Here is a 15,141-nt window from a genome sequence, read left to right on the forward strand (position 1 = left end):
TTTGCTGAATGGTCATGATTAGCAAGACACTACTTTCCCTGCCATTATCAAGATGCTCTTTTTTCTGTCCTTAGGACCGTGCCCACCTTGCCCAAAGATGGTCACAACAAGCTGTCACTGTAAGAAAGCCAAACCAGTGCCCCGCAGGTGCAGTGCCAAGGAGTGGTCCTGCCGCCTGCCCTGTGGACGAACACTGCTGTGTGGGCAGCATGCTTGTGAGAATCCCTGCCATGCAGGTACACCACCCTCCCTAAATTTCACAGCACTGGTTGTTTCTGTTGTTCAGGTACATCGTTCTTTTGCAATTCCTGCTCTCAGTGTCACTTTGCAATTACACGCAGGAGATTGTCAGCCTTGTCCACGGGTCAGTAAACAGCGGTGTGTCTGTGGGAGACAGACGGCAGAGAGACTTTGTGCAAGTCCTCAGTGGCAGTGTGATCAGGTGTGTTGGAGCTATCCTTTTAAACTGATTTCTCACCTTTATAAAATTTGATTAAAGATTTGAAAAATGTATTCAGTAAGAAAAAAATATTTGTTAACCTTTGAAAGTGTAATCAAAAATATAAACAGCATTGTTTGAGAGGAGGTATAATTGGTGGAACCATTAATTTTTTTAGTAGTTAAAATGTTAATGTTCTTCTAGGATTACACCAGCAGTGAATTTAATTTTGTAAACTCTTTTTCTTGTACTTGAAGTTGAAATTTTAGCTGTTGCCTTCAAAAATAAGAATTAAACCACAGCTTAACAGACAAGAGTTTCATGCTTATTTTTAGGACTGTAGCAGAATGAAAGCTTTGTGATTAATTCTTTGAAGTATATTTGTACCAGTGCTTAAGACCAAGGCTATGGATTGACAGACTGGAAAAAATAAAAATAATTTAAAAAATTAAGTGGTGGGAGGGAGGGCTGCACCAGGAGGTACTTGGCCATTCTGATCCCAGTAAGAAAGGTACTTGGCTTCTGTGAAATATCAATTAAAATGCGGTTTATTTCAGCTAACACGATAGAGAAAAGGAGTATAATCCAAAGATGAGTTTGTCCCTTTGGATCTCTGGAACCCCATGTAGCTGTGCAGCATTGAATGGGCTGTGACAGTTGTGCAGCATGCAGTGCAGACCCCAGTTTGGTTGTTGAAGGTATTGTAGGATCTTCTTACAAGAAAGCATCCTTGATTGTAATTTCTGCAGTCAAACAGAAAGGGTATTCAGATGAGAAGCTCTTACTGCAGTTTTAGATAAAGGCCAGGACACGAAAACAGCATGATCACTGGTACCAAGTGGGAGCTGCCTCCAATCTCTTCTGCTACAATAAGTTTATCCTGTGGCCAAAGTGTACGTGCAGCACCGTGCAGGCCTGAAGGCTGAGCTGTGTGTGCAGCACAGCACAGACCTGTGACTACTGAGGCCTTCACAGTCACTAACTCCACACTGTACTGTGGTCTTACAGGCAGGATCACTGCAGGGATGATCAGTTTTATTTGATGAACTCAGCAAATACAACATTTATTAACAAAATTCAGAAAAAGTGGAATTCCATCCAGAAGCATCTCACTCCTGCTTTTACCCTTGGCTTGCTTTGGCTTGGTATGTAGTTGTATTACATTGCATTCACCTGGTTTGTCTAAATTTCTCAGGTGTGTGGGAAATGTTTGCCATGTGGCAATCACACATGTGAGCAAGTTTGTCATGCTGGTCCCTGTGGAGACTGTCCTCGTTCCGGGAAAAGGTCCTGTCCATGTGGAAAAACAAGTAAGCTAAGTTTATTTTTTTAATTATAAATTGAAAAAAAAGTCCTCCAGTCTTTCACAGTCAGTAGTTTATGCTAATTCTGCAGGGCAGGGTCCATAAAATGTTCTTACAGTCAACCATGAGAGTATATTAACTTTTTTTGCATGGATTTCAAAGCTTTATTTAGCACCAGGGGTTTAATTTGTGATGTGAATAACTAAGTAATTCTAAAGAAGCTTTTAGAAAAACAAGACAACTGTCATTTGAACTTACTATACATTGTGTTTTTTCCCCAAATATTTTGACTTTTTTTTTTTTCCCTAAATGTTTACTTGTCCTTCTCTCTCTCTCCATCTAGAGTTTACATTGCCTTGTACAGAAGATGTGCCCACCTGTGGTGATAGTTGTGACAAAGTTCTGGAATGTGGCATCCATAAATGTTCCCAGCGTTGTCATCGGGGTCCCTGTGAAATATGCAGACAGGTTAATCTTACTTTATCACATTTTGAACTATGTGCCTGGAACAGTGCAAGTCACCTAAGGAAAATGAAATCATATCTATCACAAAATCTGTGGCTTTGTTATTCAAAGCAACATATTCTTTCATTATTCCCCTCCCACCCCAACACAACTCTAATTCAGTAGATGAGCATTGCATTGAGTTGAGGCTGTACCTGTGGATGAGTGTATTGCTTTGGATCAGTTTTGTTTTGTTTTTTAAAATTATTATGCCCTAAAAGACATGTAGTTTTTTTCCCCCCATCTTTTCTAGCTCCCTTCTGGGTTTGTCTTTCAATGATATTCTTTCATTAGTGAAATGGAAGGTGGTGTAACAACAGTATTTTCTTCTTTATAAGAGAATTAAGTTTAACTGTGCTCTGGATATATCTGGAGCTTCTGTGGTCTGGCCTACAAAGCCATTGCTCTGTCAGGTCTCAGTTGTCCCTTCCTGAACCAGCTTTGGCTGCAAAATCTAGGTGCTAGTAATCATCACATGACAGCCATGATGAAGGTCAGATAAACCTGCTCATTTACTTAAATTATCTGCGTACAGTAAGGGTGAATCTACTTTAGTGTGCAGGAGAGGGGTTTTTTTTGTATGAATTTGTTTTGCAGTTACACTTACCTTGCACAACACACTTGCATTGTATATACAGTGAAACATTACTTTTCCTCGAACTTTCCTTTACAGATAATAATAGAACATTTTATTTTCTTTTTTCTCCCTTTTGTATTAAAAACACCCTGCTTTTTTTTCCCCTGTCTTGCTGCTGCCTGCCCAGGAGGTTGAAAAGCAGTGTCGCTGCGGGAAGCACACCAAGCGCATGCCGTGCCATAAGCCATATCTGTGTGAAACAAAGTGTACTAAAATCCGTGACTGTCAGAAGCACCAGTGCCGCAGGAAGGTAAGTGCCCTCACATAATCTTTCTCAAATGCATTGTTTAGCTGACTTTTTTAAAAAAAACCTAGATAAAATCACATCAGTTTGTTGCTCCACCTTGTGTAGAAAGATGAGTTTTCTTCCATGTCGCTGAAGCTAGTTTTCAGTGTACCAGAATTCTCTGAAAAGGATGACATCAAGTAAAACTCACCGGCCTTATAAACATGGAGGGCATGTTGACAACTGCAGTTCTTGAAGGTAGTTTTGCTTTCAGATTCTTGAGTAATCACTGATGCTTTATGCATTCTGCAGTAGTTAAATCAATTTATTTCCCTGTTTTGTAGGAAGAGCTGGGAATCACTTGCAGCTTTATCAGGGACACACACTGTATTTTCGATAGCCCAGCATTCCATCCCACCTTCTAATAATACACAGCAGTGCAAGCAGCAATGGTCTGGCAGTTGGGACTTGGAGTTTTGTTTCCCTTCTTGTTTGAAGTCAAAAGGAATGATTAATACCTAAAAGTATCTTTTCAATTTATTCATTCACGAGAGCCTAAAATTTGTCTGCTGTTTTTGAATTAATACATTTTAAAAGTTGGTCTACTTAGCACAAATAGGCATGAAAAAATACAGTTTTAAGCATTTTTGAATATGATTGTTGTAGTGAATTTATTTTATGTGAAAAGATTACAAAACAAGTAACTGCAATCTTGACACCTCCATGATGAAAAATCCAGGTTTCTGTTGGCAGGAGGGTACCTTTCAAGTTAATAGCAAAGATGATGTTCTCTCCTGATATGGCATCCACCGATGTGATGGTTTTGTGAAATGTTCTCATTCTTTCACATTACTAATTTATTTAAGAATTGAAAATATATAACTGGTCTTGAAGTTATCTGCCTTTACTACAGAGGTAAGAGGTGTATAAAAAATGGTTAGCAACATTTTTGTGCTGCAAGTATAAAGGTGGAAGCAATTGCAAAATAATGAGATAAATTGATATCTTCTGAAATTATTTGGGATTAAGATGTTGTAATATTTTGAACTTTTACATGTTCTTTATATTTTTTTGAAGCCCTCTGCCTTTTTAGTGTGTTGAAATGATGCATTCAAATGTGTGTATTCTTGTTACTTTGTAATTATTTATTTTTTTAATGACTTTAAGGGTGGCCTTTTTTTCTGGAGTGAGTTGGAGGAAATCTGACTAAAGTGCAGTGACATTTTTTAACATAAGTATTGAAAAAATGATACAGTAGAAGAGGGAAAGTGTATACCAGAAATTTCTCTTTAGGTTACTAGACTTCATGTGTTATTTTAATAGTGCTGTTTTAATTAAATTTTAATCGTGCTTTTTAATTAAATTTTAACAGTGCTGTTCTGGGAACTGCCCACCTTGTGACCAAGTCTGCGGTCGGACTCTGGGCTGCAGAAATCACAAATGTCCTTCAGGCTGCCACCGAGGTAAGCACAGGTGAAGAATCCCTGGAGTGATGGCATATTGTTCATTTTTGCCAAGTTACACGTGTGCATAACTGTGTGGTACTTAATAAATTCTCTCCATTGTTGCATGGGGGCCTTTTGGGGAGCCATTGTGTTGGAAAGTGCTGAATTTAAGAACTTACACAGCAGCAACCTGAGTGGTTACCTGGTGATTTTGCTTAATACTTTTTCTCTCAAAATGCCCTCGTCTCCTTTCCAGCTGTGTAATGCAAAAGTCATGGGTTGACTTCCCTTTCCCAATAATTCTGTTCACTCAATATGCATAACAAAGTCTAAATGCATACAGAAATGACTGGTGCTGATTGCGTCTGGATGGTCTTAAAAAATCCTAGAATGCTGCATGTGGTACAAGTGGGCTTAAAATAAAAAGTGGAATTTGAATATATATTGGTATCATACTTGTAAAAGAAAATAAGAACTTGTTACTGACTCTAAGAAGGATAACAAAAAAAGCGTGGTTCTGAATCCAGTGACCTTGGTTAGAAAGATGCTAGAAAATTACCTGGCAGATTGCTTTGACATTTGCTTGGTAGGGGGTTAAATTGGAATGACTGAAAAATTGTCTGCCCACCCCCCCCCGCCCCTGCAATTTTCCCCATAAGAAGCTGCTGCCCTGCTGAAACAGCAGCCAGGTAGCCTCTGTGATTTCCCTTAATATTCTGAAGTATAAAATGCAATGACTCAGGAAATAAATCAAAACTTGTTTGGCCAGTCTTCCTTCTGAGGCAGTGACTCTTAGGAGGAGAGGACAGGTAAATGTGGTAGCTGTACCTGTTAACTTGGCTATTAAATCTGTCACCACAAACTAGCAGTTTGGTTTTTCTCTGTATACTGTGCCCCTTTTTCTCTTTCATTTCCTTTCTTCTCCATCTCCTGTGGCTCTCTAAAGTCTTGGAAATACCTATATTTTTGTGTGCTGTCAGAAGAAAACTGGTAACATTGGTTTTCTACATTAGTGAGGTTGATAACTAAATCCTAGAATAAAATTCTGATTGGAAAACTAAAGAGCTAATGCTGTATTGTAGGTTGAACTTTTGTGTTGAATGATTGTTTATATTTGATGCTGCTTGCATTTTACAGCCTGGCTAAAAGTGACAAAGATTTCTAATAATTAACACAAACCCGATAAATCAATGTCTGTAAGAAAACAAAAGTGATCTTGGAGAATATAAATTTCAAATATATACACTTTGAAGTGTAACTTATCAAAAGAGTGTAATTGTCTGTTTACTAAGTGAAGTTACATATGGTGAAGGTAATGACTAATGATACTGGATGATGAATTTATTTTCTTTTCTAAATTCTCTGTGTTTTAACAAAATACATTCTAGTGCAGTTTGTATTGTCTTCATAAATGTTCAAAAGTATTCCTAATGAAGGCAATTTTTAAAATTTAAAAATATTTATATTTAGGTGTTTCTCTATACCAATATTTTAATAGCTACTGAAAGTTATGATTAATTATTTTTAGTATGTAATACCAAGTCAGGGTAATTTTCCTATGAACTGTCAGATTGCAGTGACTGCTGATATTAAAGGAAATAGAGGCCTCCTAGAAAATAACTTCCCAGATGAGGTCCTTTAAAGGGCACCAAATCTCAGAATTTCATAGGCTGATGATAATAAACACTTGGCCTTTAGCAGGAGTCCCTGAAAAAAGGTAACAATCTGTGCTGATTGTGGTTTGGGTTTTTTTGCTTATCTTTTTTTCTTAAATATTTATTGTGCTTGCTGAAATTTACGGTGTGTTGCCAGGGAACAAGAAATATTTTGCTTCCTACTGTAGTACATGATAACACTTGATTTGAGAACAGTGTGCTCTCACCTTATCTTCAGGCTCTCCAAATACCTGATCTCTGCCTTTCAGTGTTTTTGAGAATGTAGTCTTCCTTAACAGGATATTTAAATGAATTGTAGAGATATTACCCCCTCTGGGCGGTATACCTTTACACCTTCAGTTTATTTTGCTAAAGTAGCTGGACAAGCTTAAGAAGTGGGCCCTTGGGAATCTCGTGAGGTTTAACAACCAGGTGCAAGGTGCTGCACTGGGTTTGGGGCAATCCCTGTATCAACACAGGCTGAGGGATGAACAGATCCAGAGCAGCCCTGCTGTGAGGATCTTGGGATGCTGTGAGAGGCTGGACACGACCCAGCCGTGGGCACTGACAGCCCAGAGCCAAACGTGTCCTGGGCTGCATCCAGAGCACCGTGGGCAGCAGGGCCAGGGAGGGGATTCTGCCCCTCTGCCCTGTGAGACCCACCTGCAGGGCTGCTTCAGCTCTGGGGGCCCAGCACAGGAAGGACAGGGACCTGTTGGAGCAAGTCCAGAGAAGGGCCACTAAGATGATGAGAGGTATGGAGCACCTCTCCTGTGAGGAAAAGGTGAGAGAATTGGGGTGGTTCAACCTGGAGAAGACTGGCAGCCTTCCACTCTCTAAAGCAGCCTACAAGAGAGATGAAGGGGGCTTTTTACAAGGGCAGCTGGTGGCAGGACAAGGGGGAATGGTTTTAAATGAAAAGAGAATATGTTTAGATTAGATGTTAGGGAAGGATTTTTTTACTGTGAGGTTGGTGAGGCATTGGAACTGGTTGCCCAGAGGAATTTTTGGATGCTCCATCCCTGGCAGTGTTTGAGGCTGGGTTGCAGGGGGCTGTGAGCAGTGTGGTCTAGTGAAAGGTGTCCCTGCCCATGGCAGGGGGGGTTGGATCGAGATCATCTTTCAGATCTCTTCCATCCCAAATGATTCTGTTTCTGTGCATGCTGAACATTATATTGTTATTTGTTTTACTTTGCAATAAAAAGACTGCAGTTCTTCCACCCTTTCCTCTTCATCAGCCTTTTGCCAGTGAGACATCTGCTTCTTGAAATGCTGCTTTTCAGATCCTGCTAACAAGTCAGAATTGCTTAAAAATTTTTGCTGTCAATAACTTCAGTTGTTTTCATTAAAATTTCAGAATGAAACATGTTTAGTAAGCTAAAATCCTATGTTGTTGCTTTTTTTAGATTCATATTCTTGCTGTTTAATTACTCAATAGTAAAATTTAGCAGTTGGCACTTGGTGAAGAAATGGTGTGGGAGAGTTATAACATAGATCTTTTACAGATACCCTTTTTAAAATGCATCAGATAGTAACATTATTAACTTGATAGAGATGGAGAATGTTTTCAAGGAGGCATTCATTATACATAGGCTGGACATTAATATAAGACAAAATCTGCAAAACTTTATTGTACCAGTTTTTCAGTGTCCCTTTTTGGATTTAGATGAAAGATGACATTTCTTCATAGGTATGTAAGACTGAAATACAAATATCAAAGTCTGATCCAAATAACTAGACTTCTTTTAAAATGTGAGAGGGGGGTTATTTCTGACTTGTCATATTGTCAATATGTTTATTTTTAGGTAGTTGTAATCCATGTCCAGAGACTGTAGATGTGAAATGCAATTGTGGAAAAACTGTCATTAAAGTGCCCTGTGGCAGAGAGCGTACCATCAAACCTCCCAAATGCAAGCAGCTGTGCAGGTCAGTATAGAAAGTGCCTGTTTCCTCTTCTTAACTGGACTTTACAGTGTCCTTAAAGAAAGTAGTAAAATATACCTTGAAAGGCAAAAATCGTTCCTTATCTGATTACAGTTATTATTTCTCAGTCTTCTGTATCCTTGGCTATGCAGATGGTGATTATCAATAATCCTCTCTGACACCTAGGTTTCATGAGCAGCTTGCCTGCTTCATGGAGGAGGTTCTGTCTCACCAAGCTCTTCCAACTCTGTAGTCCAGCTCATTTCTTCAAGTCAGAGCTGACTTTTGAAGTACCTCAGTGAGGCAGTTTATCTACAAGACTTTACTAGCAAAAGCAAAAAGACTATTTTCTGCCGGGGTGTAGCAAGATTACATAGTGCAGAGTAGAATTAGGATTGAATCAGCTGTCTGAATATGTAAACCCAACTTTGATTTTTAATTTTATTTAGAATTCCTCTCTAATTTTATTGTAATGTTAACCACCTGCTGAAGGTGAGAAGTAAAGTAATTTTAAAAAAACGCCAACAACTTGTTCATTTCAATTCTTTGCATGTTGAACATACTTGCCCAGTGACTGTGACTTTGTAATTCTTGCTGTGATACTGATTCATTCTTGGCTTTTACTTCAGTCGGCCACCCACCTGTCACCATCCTACCCAGGAGAAACACTATTGTCACTTTGGGCGGTGCCCTCCGTGTCGTCAGCCCTGCCAGAAAACCTTAACCTGTGGTCATTTGTGCCCTGTTTCCTGCCATGACCAAGCACTTGTGAAGCAAACTGGCTCAGTAAGTAAACAGTGAAAAATGGTGTGTTATTTGTGTTCGGAGCAACGAGCTTCAGTTTGATCTGATTCATCTGTTTTGAGGCTTTTGGATTTCAGAGCAAACACACATAATCAAGCACAGAGGTAGGGGTCCTGCTCAGCATGACGCTGAGTGGTTCTAGCTCCCTTGTTGCACTCTTAAGTAATTTTGCAGTATGCAATTGAATTGCTCAAGAAATTCTAAGACTATTGTTTTGAGTTGTATTAAAAACATTTATTTTCAGCTTTTAAGCAATTGCTTTTAACTTAAGAACAAAAAAATTTAAGTCTGATACTTATAAAGCCGTCAAATTTTGCACAAGTTAGAAGTCAGAAGCTGGCAGTTTTTAACATGACATGTGTTATGCACTGCATGATGGTAATTGAACTAGCTTACTAATCAAAATGTTTTTACCTTTATTAACTGTTAGAATTGTTTTACTGGTCTTTTTCATTTGACTTGGTGCTTAATTTTTACCACTAGGAGCCACAGGACTTAATTTTCCTATCCCTAACCAGGGTAAGGATAAAACTGTAATTTTTCTGTCTGTATGGCATGTGGAGATTTCCATTAGTAAAAATCTTGTTACAAGAAAGTGAATTTTTTAGAATTGGAAACACTTTAGATGTTAAATTTATTTGTGGTCAAGCAGATAGTTCCGTTTGTATTTTGTATTCAGCAAGTGTCTTTTGCTCTCAGCATCAGTCTGCAGGGCCTTGGGAACAGCCATCTGAGCCAGCCTTCATTCAGACTGCACTGCCATGCCCTCCCTGTGAGGTTCCTATACCAGTGTAAGTGTTAAAATTAAAAAAAAAAAAAAAAAAGTGTTTTTATATGGAAAGATAGTTATTTTGTTTCCGAGAAGGGATAAAAATCAGGGATTTTTTTTTTAAAGTAACCATTCTTCAGACTAGATCTCTGAAATAAGTGAAAAATATGATGTGTTAGTAAAGACAAAGAAGATGCTATTTGGAACAAAAGCAGGTTACTTTCTAAAAAGTAACTGATTTCATGTGCAACTACAATTAATTTGCCCATGAAACAAATTTTGAGATTTTTGTTATAAAATAGCAATCCAAACAATTGCTGAAAAGGGGCAGGCATTGAGCTGCATAGATGGGTGATTTTCTTAGTTTGCACTTTTAAAAAATGGATTACACTGATTTTTGTGTGAAAAGCACTGTCACTGTTTTAAGTTCCCTAAACAAATACGCATTTTCTAAATCTCTGATTTTTTCATTTTTTAACAGAGAGTGTCTTGGACAGCATGAGGTGAGTCATGGAAACTGCCTTGTGAAGTGAAATATGGCAAATATCTTACTTTGTCAGTCTGAAAAACAAAAGGCATTAAAAAGAAATAGTAGATTTTTAATACATATTTTGAAATCAATGAAGTACCTTAAAAGCTTACATTTCAGAAGGTATTTTAGTTCCTTTCTGAAGAATGTGTAAGTATTTGACTTCGTTAAATTCATTAACAGAAATTTAAATTCATGATTTATATAGCTCTTTGTGTTTTCTTGCAGGTGTTTAAACTGCATTTAAATGTTTTTTTGGTGGTCATCTTGTTAAATATTTATGCTTTTCCCCCCTTTATTCTGTAGTTAATATTCTCTCTCTGTCACACACTCCTGAGTTCTGTGAACTGCCGTGTAAATTTTAAAAGGATAAGGAATTAATGCCATACAGGAAAATTCTCATGTGATTTGGATGAAATCAGTCAGTATAGTGGGAACTTCTTTAGTGTTAATTACTAACTTGTCCTTCTGGTGTGTAGCCTTCTCTGGTTTTAGATGAAGTCACTGTCTTGGCTTACATGAGAAGAGAATCTAATTGACGCTTAAATAGCTGTCATGATTATTCACAATAATTTCTAAAAAGTTGTGAAATTTAAGATCAAGTATTTTTTATTGATTTCAAAAGATGTTTGCTAAGCTAATTAAAAAAACCTTTTTGCTGTTATGGCTTTGTCTACTGGTATGTCTGGTATAAATTCACTGTAAAAGCCTGACTAACAATATTATAAAAAAAAAAACTCTAGGAACATTTTAAGCAAATAAAAAATTTTAGAAAACACTAAATAGAAAAATACTGAAGGTACCTCTCTTTTTTTTTTTTTTTTTTTTTTTCTTCGACCTTTATTAATAACCTCTTGGTGTGTGTTGTAATGGTGGCTTGATTATGTTGTGGTGACATCTTCAAATGTTGTCACTAACATTTGTGTAGCTGCAGTCTTTTTGGGCACCATGTTCATCAACCCATCCATGCAGGTTTTTTTCCACAGAGAGATTTTGCAGCTTGACAGTTGCTGAAGAAAAACGTATCCTGAAAGTGGATGAACAGAACAACAGTGCTTGTGTGTTTGTTGCTGAAACAGATAGGCTTTGATTTGTTTTTCCACAGTAAAACTTACATGTGTGTTAGCCAGCTTTTTATTGAGTCAGTCGCATGGTTTTTGATAGGACTTACCAAATCTCACTCGAACTTCATGAATTTATGTATAGATAAAATGCAAGCTGTGGTCAATAGACTCAGTCTATAATGGGATCTAAACAATGTGAAAAGGCCTTGGTCCTATTTAGATGTACATGGTGGTGAAGTTTGTCCTTCCTCATGGCAGAAGAACAGTATCACTATTCTTACTACAGAATATTGTAACAATTACTGCATATTTTATTACTACTTGTTTCAGAATAATTAAAAAATTATTTCATTTCCTGTTGCATACTAGTCTTGGCAAAAATCATTCAGTGGTCGTGTTTTATATATTGATTTGTTTATTCATGGATTTGCATAGAAAATGAGGACAAATTCCTGTGAGTCTACAGCTGACTAATTCAGATTTTTTGGTGCTGCGTGGCACTCTAGATGAATTGTTACTTCTGTCAGCCAGCAGAGGGTGGTGCTGCCTTCCTGCTGAAGGGCAGCAGTTCCTCGAATGAAATTGTCTCCTTTGAGATTTTGGTGGAAGTTATGGCAAAGAATTATTCATTAACGTGTGTGGGAAGTGTATTTTATTTGCAGTGGATTTTGTGCTCATTGTACAATTTTTGTGTTGTTCTGAGATCTCTGGAAAGAAAGAAAAAACAGCATGTAGTGTCTGTTCGCGGTTTTACAGCCACATTGGTTTGTAACAAATAATCTCAGCTCAAATTAATTCAGTCTTGTTATTAATAGAAAACATACGTATTTATGAATGCTTCTCTCCAGTATAAGTTTCCAGCCCCTTGGAAATGGGAACTGTTCACAAGTGACAAGTGTAGTAGCAATTTTCTTAAGCAAAACTTTGCTGTGAGTAGGTGCTTATTGCTGTACTGTGCTACTACTTATGTTGGGCTGTTGTTATACCTCCTATAATGGAAGTGATATAAAAAAGAAAGAGCTTAGGAATAGAGCAATCTATAAAGTCTTGCATTTTATCAGGATGCCTGCTGGCAATGTGTAGAATAGAGAATAAAAGCAAACACCTTAGGACTTGTATAATGAGCTAATCTACTGTGTAACTTAATATTTGGACAGTAATTTAAATTTTTGCAGATATTGGAGTTGGTTGTTTGTTGGGGGGGTTTGTGTGTGTTTGTTGTTTCTCTTAATTTCTCTTTGTTATTTTATTTAGGAAGTAATTTTAAGGCATTGGTTTAGTTTGAGCTCTTACATGTTCTGGCATTTAGAACAAGCAATTTATCACTTAAGAACAGACTTAAAATTACTTTTCAGATTATGTAATTATATAAAATCTGTGCTTAGTGGAAGTATGATTCTACATGATGTTTGAGCTAAAAACATTTCTTTTAGCTCAAGTCTACAGCCTTCTTTTAATTAATTTACATATATTTAGAAAAATAAATAACTCATTATTCTTCCATTTGTAGGTTCTTAAAAGTAGCTCTCAATTTTGTTTCAGATTGTGTGTCAGAAAAATCACCTATCAACACTTCGGTGCCATCCAAAAAACTGATGTTCTGCCTTTTTCTTAACTGTTTTATACATTGGAATTTCATACCAGTAGTACTCATATGCTCTTTTAAAGTCTTTTAAAATGAAGTTATTCTAAATCTCTTTTTATGGGAATCATTAATTAAAGCTGATACGAGGTAAATGAAGACAAAGAAGGAAATATTTAGTGACTATGTTATCAGTTTATCTGCTGTATATAATTTTCTTCTAGTTGCTTCATTTCATTAAATGCTCTTGAGGAAGGAAAATGCTCTGGTTTTGGTTCCTTGTAAATATTCTGTATCAGGCTTTATGTCCTGGACATATCATTGAACTCTTATTTCTTCTTAAGTGTTCTTTGTTTTTTTGTGTTTTTTTTTTCTTTCTTTCTTTTTTTTCTTTTTGTAGGAATTTAATGGTATGTTTTAGTATTCTGAGTGGGTTTTAGTTCTGGTTTGTTCATAGGAGGATGGCCATTACTCTGCCTCTAAGTAAAATTTCATGTAAAATTTGATGAGATTCATCTTTATGGCTAAACACCTTATAAAAATTTCCAAAATTTCTTTGCCATGTCGATTTTTGTTTTCAACCAATATTCTAATTGATTTATCTGTTAATTGCTTTTATGCATTTGGGAGATGTCATGGAAAACTTCTGAAAGTTGTCATGTCTTTTTTACCTTCCTTCCTTTCCTTGTCCTGTGGAAGACCTGGAGTCAGAAAAAAACCTTTTATTTTTCTTTTTCACATTTAACTTTCATAAAATACATACAGTTCTCATCTGCCCTCTTCATTCTTCGGCTCATCAGCCTCCTGGAGTTTGTGGCTACTTTGATGTTTGTCTTTGTAGCAAGAGTTCCAGCCCCCATTTAGCCATTTCAGAAACTCATTCCAACTGTAGGAAGTAAAATTTTACTTTGTCCTCTGGATTTATTACTTAGATCCACAATAGAGGGCGGGGAAAAAAAAAAAAAAGTAGGCTTAAATTAGTTGAATATTTTCAACTTATTGCTACAGTGTCAGTTGATTTCAGAAGACTGTTGTATCTTACTGAGCTCGAGCTGAAGCTCTGCTGGATGCAGCCAGAGGGCTGGAATGTTCTACCCAGTCAGCCCACTGAAAGCTGCTGTTGTTGCCTGGCTGGCCTGGGTGCTTCACCACCCCTGCCTTTGTTTAACAGTGCTCTGTACTCGAGGGATGCTCCACTTCTGCCTGAGTGCTTGGCTCTAACTGGAGCTAGTGGTTGTGTCCTTATCTGGTGGAAGACTAACGCCTGGTAAAAAAGTCTCACCAGCAATTATGAAACAGTGCAGCCCTAGAGCTAACTGCTATTATTGCCCTGATCTGCTGTCACTGCCTGAGCCACAGCAGAACCATAGTCATAAAAAACTGAGTGGCAGTGGGGGAGCAAGGAAAGGTAGAGCAGTGGGCAGATTGTGATGCTTAATACATCTTTTCTTTCATTCTTTATCTTTTAACCTCCTTTGACTGCTTACATTGCTACTGAAATGAGGATGTGCTTTGAGGAGAGAGATGGAGTAGGATGTGAAGGGGTGGGGTAGTAGGAACATTAAAAGCTTTGGTAATTGGAATGTGCATTCCAGCTATGGTACTGTTCTCTGCTTCAGACCCTATTTTTATTAGGCCTGCTGCTTGCTGACTTTTCCTTCTTTGGTGACCAGAAATCTCCATCAGAGACAGAGCAGGATGTTTGCAAGGGGCATTAAGAATGAGGTGTTTGGACTGCTTGATGTGGTGGTTGTGTTAGTGCTTTAGCCAGCATTACCTTCAGCTCTGACATGGGTGTGAAAGTGGTTGGATGTGATGGCCTCAAGGTTTTCTCCTGTGTATGCCATGCTTGATGTTCAGCCTGCCCTGCAGACTTCTCTTCAGTCTTGCTGAGTCAGGATGATAAGAGGCATTCAGAAATCTTGTGAATGAACTGGATTTTGCAGGGATGTGATGTGGAGTCGTGTTTTTTGGGTGAAGCTCAGAAAAATTTATATAGGCAAGTGGATTTAAATTGTACTTTGTGTGATTGAGGGAGATAACATCGACAGTGCTGAAGGGAGGCTGTGCCTTGCTCTGCCCTATGGGGCCATCTATCTCTCTTCTTTCTTTTCAGTTCCTGTGTTCACATGTTTGTATGGCCAAGCCACTGACAAAAGACAAGGAAGTTTTCTCTATTGATTTCTTTTTCTTCCATTTTCACTATCTGAATCATCTTTCTGTAAAGAGAGATGTGTGGCAGGACTTGTTCAGATTGGTA

At 37.7% G+C, this 15,141-nt stretch overlaps 1 protein-coding gene across 1 annotated transcript in view; it reads left to right on the forward strand.

Moving 5' to 3' along the window:
• NFXL1 (nuclear transcription factor, X-box binding like 1) overlaps positions 1 to 15,141 on the forward strand; it is a 41,242-nt gene that overhangs the window by 5,555 nt on the left and 20,546 nt on the right. Inside the window, 10 exon segments of the mRNA XM_066317043.1 lie at positions 75 to 236; positions 342 to 442; positions 1,635 to 1,749; positions 2,087 to 2,211; positions 3,012 to 3,134; positions 4,483 to 4,573; positions 8,016 to 8,136; positions 8,763 to 8,919; positions 9,637 to 9,728; positions 10,188 to 10,209. Of these exon segments, the coding sequence (XP_066173140.1) occupies positions 75 to 236; positions 342 to 442; positions 1,635 to 1,749; positions 2,087 to 2,211; positions 3,012 to 3,134; positions 4,483 to 4,573; positions 8,016 to 8,136; positions 8,763 to 8,919; positions 9,637 to 9,728; positions 10,188 to 10,209 (1,109 nt within the window).

The sequence above is a fragment of the Sylvia atricapilla genome, chromosome 4, assembly GCF_009819655.1.
Source record: "Sylvia atricapilla isolate bSylAtr1 chromosome 4, bSylAtr1.pri, whole genome shotgun sequence".
Lineage (NCBI taxonomy): Eukaryota > Metazoa > Chordata > Aves > Passeriformes > Sylviidae > Sylvia > Sylvia atricapilla.